The sequence below is a fragment of the Neoarius graeffei genome, chromosome 18, assembly GCF_027579695.1.
Source record: "Neoarius graeffei isolate fNeoGra1 chromosome 18, fNeoGra1.pri, whole genome shotgun sequence".
Lineage (NCBI taxonomy): Eukaryota > Metazoa > Chordata > Actinopteri > Siluriformes > Ariidae > Neoarius > Neoarius graeffei.
The window spans coordinates 53,145,847-53,151,846 of NC_083586.1; the positions used below are offsets into that span (position 1 = coordinate 53,145,847).

The 6,000-nt window shown below is 40.4% G+C and overlaps 1 protein-coding gene across 2 annotated transcripts in view; it reads right to left on the reverse strand.

The window, feature by feature from the left end:
* Window positions 1-5,766, reverse strand: part of cd99 (CD99 molecule) — a 100,504-nt gene extending 94,738 nt beyond the window's left edge. The window contains exon 1 of one of the 2 annotated variants that reach the window (XM_060898993.1): window positions 5,599-5,766. In XM_060898993.1, coding sequence (XP_060754976.1) covers window positions 5,599-5,656 — 58 coding nt within the window. In that variant the 5' untranslated portion in view covers window positions 5,657-5,766. The remainder of the gene's footprint in view (window positions 1-5,598) is intronic. The other variant, XM_060898994.1, reaches the window with a different exon arrangement.
* Between the last annotated feature and the right edge of the window lie 234 nt (window positions 5,767-6,000).

Genomic DNA, 6,000 nt, shown 5'->3' on the forward strand with positions numbered 1-6,000 from the left:
CCATGCTTCACTGTAGGAATGGTGTTCTCAGGGTGTTGGGTTTGCACCACACATGGCATTTCCCATGATGGCCAAAATGATCAATTTTAGTCTGATTTGACCAGAGAATCTTCTTCCATATGTTTGGGGAGTCTGCCACATGCTGTTGGGTAAACTCCAAACATGTTTTCTTAAGCAGTGGCTTTTTTCTGGCCACACTTCCATCAAGCCCCGCTCTGTGGCGTGTACGGCTTAAAGTGGTCCCATGGACAGATACTCCCATCTCCACTGTGGATCTTTGCAGCTCCTTCAGTGTTATCTTTGGTATCTTTGTTGTATCTCTGATTAATGCCCTCCTTGCCCGGTCTGTGAGTTTGGGTGGGTGGCCTTCTCTCGTCAGGTTTGTAGTGGTGACATATTCTTTCTGTTTTGCTATAATGGATTTAATGGTGCTCCGTGGGATATTCAAAGTTTGGGATATTTTTTATAACCCAACCCTGATCTATACTTCTCTACAACTTTGTCTCTGACCTGTTTGGAGGCTCCTTGGTTTTCATGTTGCTTGCTTAGTAGTGTTGCAGAGTCAGGGTCCTTCCAGAACAGGTTGATTTATACAGACATCATGTGACAGATCATGTGACACTTTGATTGCACACAGGTGGAGCTTAATCAACTAATTATGCGACTTATAAAGTGGATTGGTTGGATCAACTCTTATTTACGAGTTTCATACGAAAGGGGTGAATACTTATGCACACTCCAGATTTCTGGGGGGGGGGGGGGGGGGGGGGGGGGGGGGGGGGGGGTTTCTTCCATTTTAATTATTGTTTGTGTCAAAATAAAGAAACAATGTGCACCTTTAAAGTGGTAGGCATGTTGTGTAAATCAAACGGTGCTAACCTTCCAAAAATACATTTTAATTCCAGCTTGTAATGCGACAAAACAGGACAAACACCAAGGGGGATGAATACTTTTGCAAGACACTGTAGGTATATAGAACATCTGTACACCTGCAATTTTCCAATCAGTCGAGTATTTCAGAAACTGTTCATCTCCTGGGGTTTTCACACACAGCAGTCTCTAGAGTTTACACAGGATGGTGTAGAAAATAAAAAAAAGATAATGATAATAATAATAATAATAATAATATAAATTTCCAGTGAGTTGGCATAAACACTTTGAAGATGAGAGAGTTTAGAGGAGGTTGGCCAGACTGGTTCTAGCTGACACACAGTCTACAGTAACTCAAATAAGCACTCTTTATAACCGTTGGTACTTTCGGACCAGGGAACTGTTGGAGGATGATATATGATTATATGATTATATAATGACTATAGTTCTTAGAACACTGTTTTGAGGGACTTTTTTAGCTCCTACGTCAGGGAAGGTTCTCTCTCAGCACAAGAGGAACCATGAGTGATGTCAGTGTACGGTGATTGGGCCTGACGATGGGTCAAACATGTGAACCAATGCAGGCTCCATTATGCAGCACCAGCAACCGACTGTTTAAAAATTTGTCAGCCAACAGCTCTTAACGTTAAGAAATGTATTGAAAATGAAATCCAAGCTTTATTGAGTCTACATGCGACGGAGGAAATACAAGCAAGGCCATTATTAAAAAATGTTCTGTTTCCGGTCCACCGGCCGGGTGAGTGCCGTTTGTGCGGTTGAAATTTTTTTTTTTTAACGCCGGTTTTTCGACATTTTTTTCGGGTTCGTAAATCTAAAATCGAACTTGACATTTACGCATTCCCAGGGCTTTCCACTAAGGCTCATACTAGCCAGCCATGACAGCTGGGGGGGGAGTAAACACAAAATAAACTCCTGTGCACGCAGTTCCCAGGATTAAATGTATTTTCCACAGACCATTTATTTATTCACTTTACTCAAATACAAAGTAAAATGGCAGTAAATCTTCTTTCTTTTCTTGCGTATTGCATCATGAGGCGTTCCTGGCTTGTAAATCTCTTATTTTCGGTGCATGACACATTCACGCAGCTGAGCATGCTATGAATTAACAACGACAACGGTCTGCAGTGGGGCTACATAATTAAACACTCAGTGAACATTTCTCCATTTGTGTATGAAAATACACTCCAACCACTCAGTTTGGGTTCATTTACAACCAACGGTGTCTTTTGATGCCAGCACGTAATTGAACGAGAGAAGACTGGTTTACCGGAGACAAAATAAGCGTTATCTCTGCTTCTGTTCCCTCCGACGGCCCCGACACACTACTGCCTCCGCCGAGTGCGCGCACACACTGCATGTTGGGGCCGCGGATGAGTTACTCTCCCTTGATCAACGAAGTCTGTGAGGAATTTGTGGTTATTATCGGTACAAACGGCGCGAATCACAACTTAAATGAGTGCGGTTCAGTTTGACATTATTGTCAGCCCGTTAGATAAACATTTGATTTTATTAAAATCAAAAATTAATATTTAGAGCCTGTGGGCTACAAAAATAATAGTCATTAAAGTAGCCGGCTGGACTTAATTGTGTAGTCGGCTGTATGGCCGGCAGCCGGCGCTTGTGGAAAGCCCTGCATTCCGCGCAGAATATAGAACTGAATCAGCTCTGCGCATGCGCCGTGCGGCACAAAAAAATGGCAGCCACCATGAAGGAAGCAGATCCGGAGTTTTCAAACATTTGCTGAAGTGTGAAATCGCAAAATGGTATTCTAGCGAACAACAAAATAGTAAAGATTCAGAAAAACAAATCATTCAGTGATCATTTTAATAGTGTAATTTCATCCGAACTAGGCCTAACGCTCGATTTAGAACTACAAAAAGTCCGTGTGTCGGACATTTTAAGTACGAAGGGGGGATGGTTTTTTTTTAAATCATGAAAGGTCACAAAATTAAGGTAACAATAGGCTAACAGCTCAATAACATCCGATGATATCAAATGAATAACACTAAATGAAAACGAACACTAAACCAGAGATAGTAAATTCATCCTCCTATCTCTCTGACTAAATACACGAACACTAACACACAACAAAGTTCGCATTGCTTGTCGCGTTGCTGTGATGTTTCTCTCCCTCTGGATTAAATGGACAGTGACTCGAAAATCACTAAAATACATGAATACTAAATGAACAGTTTGCTCTGATGGCGCAGTTCACATTGTGCGCAGCTTTCCGATTTAAACTGTTTTTTTTTCTCATCCTTATACTTCCTGTTTCATGGACTGTAACGGATTTGCTTATTTAGTAATTTTAATACAGAATTTACTTTGAAATTATAATCAGACACTCCAACGCCCCCCCTAAAAAAAAAAAAATCGGCCGTGAAAAAGGCGGCATCCGCTAAAAGGCGTGCTGTTTGCATCCCTGCAGATACATTGATACATTGTAGATAATAACAATATCTTTGCGTTCTATGAGAACGCAAAGATATTGTTATTATCTACAATGTATCTATTTGCCGGGGACGTTCGAACATCAAAGCTGCCACTTCGGGTCATTTTGAAAGTGAGTGCAATGTAGACCATAGAAAACTGTGTCACAACATGCCTGTCATGTCAACTTTTTTTTTTTGGTTTGTTTGTTTGTTTGTTTGTTTGTGTGTTTGTTTGTTTGTTTGTGTGTTTGTTTGTTTGTTTGTTTGTTTGTTTGTTTTATTGACGGGGTTGTCCCCGAGGATTTTTTTTCAGCAGAGATAAAAACCAGAGGGGGGGATGATCCCCACCATCCCTCCCAGCAAATCGCACCCAGTATATATATATATATATATATATATATATATATATATATATATATATATAAAATTAAAAAAAAAAATCCCTCCCTCCCTACTGAAAATTTTTTTGCTCACCCGGTGGACAGGAAACTGATTTTTTTTTAAGGATGACCCAAAACATAGCACTTTTGATGCGTCTTAATTCAACTAAATGTTCTTGTCCATGGTTTTTTTTTTTGCTAAACCCTCAGCTTATAAAATAAAATAATAATCCACACTAACATGTTAGTTTAACATATTTTAAGCAATCACAAACTCACCAAGAACTCGATCTTTATAACATAAAATAAAGAACTTAATGTCAGCCTGGAGCACTTCCTGGTCTCCCCTATTCTACGGAGCAATGGAACGATCCGTTTCCATAGAAACATGCCACCGAAACACGACACATGAAAGTGGTCAGGTTTAAATCCTAATGTTGCTCGTTTGCTGTTTTCAAAGCAAAACAAGAACTTCGGTGGACAAGCCAGACATTCATGCGAAAACAATAAATGAGTGATGTCGCTATGGCAGCCAGGGTCAGCTCGGCTTACGTCAGCTCGGCGTTCTTACTGGCGGCACGAATGCAAATAGAAAAAAAAGTCGTTGAACGTATTTAGTTCTTAGGTGAGCTCCACAGGGAATGGGTAGTTCCTCTCAATGAGGCCCTAGACCTGTGTGGTTTAAAAGGAGAAAAGCATCACAGAAAGCATGACACGTTAAACTTTAAGGGGGATGGGCTACAAAGGCAGAAGACCACATCAAGTTCCACTCCTTTAAGCCAAGAACTGGAATGTGATGCGAAAGTGAGCACAGGCTCCCAGAAAGTGGACTGTTCGAACATGGAAAAGTACTAGGTGTCTATTTGCAAATGAGTTATAACAAGGTTATAACACAGCACTGACGGTAAAAACTGTATTACGACATTGTTATATCACGATATTGAGCTCACTATGACATCATTACCTTTCTTAATCCTACTCTTTCGCCGTATATAAACGCTATATTTTGTGTTTACAGCCAGAACATATATGTAGTCAACTGCAGAATAAATACACGTTGAAAATTTGTCCTTTTCCTGCAGAATTCTCAAAACAGGCAGCATTCCGACAACAATAGTTGTGCTGCCTGTTTTTTCCACGCTGTATTCAAACCAGATTGTGATTCAAGTGACTCACAGAACGAGCATGCTTGAGGTTTTCCAAATATGTCATGCTCATCTATGAACTTATCCCTCAGCGCTCATAATTCCACCGATCTCATCATAAACGTATTCAGTCTTCGACTTTTTTTGAAAGGCGTGGTAGGTTTAAGGTTTAGGTTGTACGACTGCAATGTTTTAATACTTGGAAACTTAGGCATGACAATTTCACTTGACAAGATTTTCTGCATGCCTTGTTGATCCAGAACCACTGTAGAAAACAAACCTAACCTTTTTTGTTCTCGAATGCAGGATACAGCGTAAAAAATAGCCTCAGTGGTCCCTGATGGGTCCTTAATGAGGTTCAGAAGGTACTTTTAAAATCTGAAACAAGCAAAACTGAACAATCAGGTTGGTTGGTTGATGCATTTTGACCACTTTGGTGCTTCTGTCAGTGGAATAACATCTGTTCAACCTGCCACTGAGTTAAATGTGTGCACTGGGGGCGCACAAACTTTTGCACTATGCTGGAAATAAACTGGAGCCACCCCAGTGAAAGGTGCTACTTTTCTGCTCTAAGGTCAATATAAATAGACTTAGTGTTATACTGCCAGTAATGTGCAGGTTGGAACCTGGTAAAGAAAACAACTCACATTCAAACAGTGGATTTACTCTCTGACATCTGCAAAGCTTCAAACTGAAGTGCACACACCAAAACATCTGGATCAGAAGAAGTATAAAACAAATAACACCTACCCTGAGCTTTGGTTATCACAAGCACTCCAAAAAGTAAAATCCACAGATAGGAAGTCATTTTTTTTCTGAGCACAGGACACTAACTGCAGGATCCACCGAGTTCTTTGATTTGTTTCCACATGCAAAAAGAGTAAATGCTTCTGAAATGGGTGTGTCAAAAAAAGAAATGACCCACCCAGCCAGAGAAACGGTTAACCCAAAGCCCTCTCTACACTCCACCTCCCTGTGTTCAGAACTGACTCAGGGAAAATATGGAAGGCCACAAGGTTCAAAACCAGAGTACAAAGTTGCAACTTACAGTGGTGCTTGAAAGTTTGTGAACCCTTTAGAATTTTCTATATTTCTGCATAAATATGACCTAAAACATCATCAGATTTTCAACACAAGTCCTAAAAGTAGATA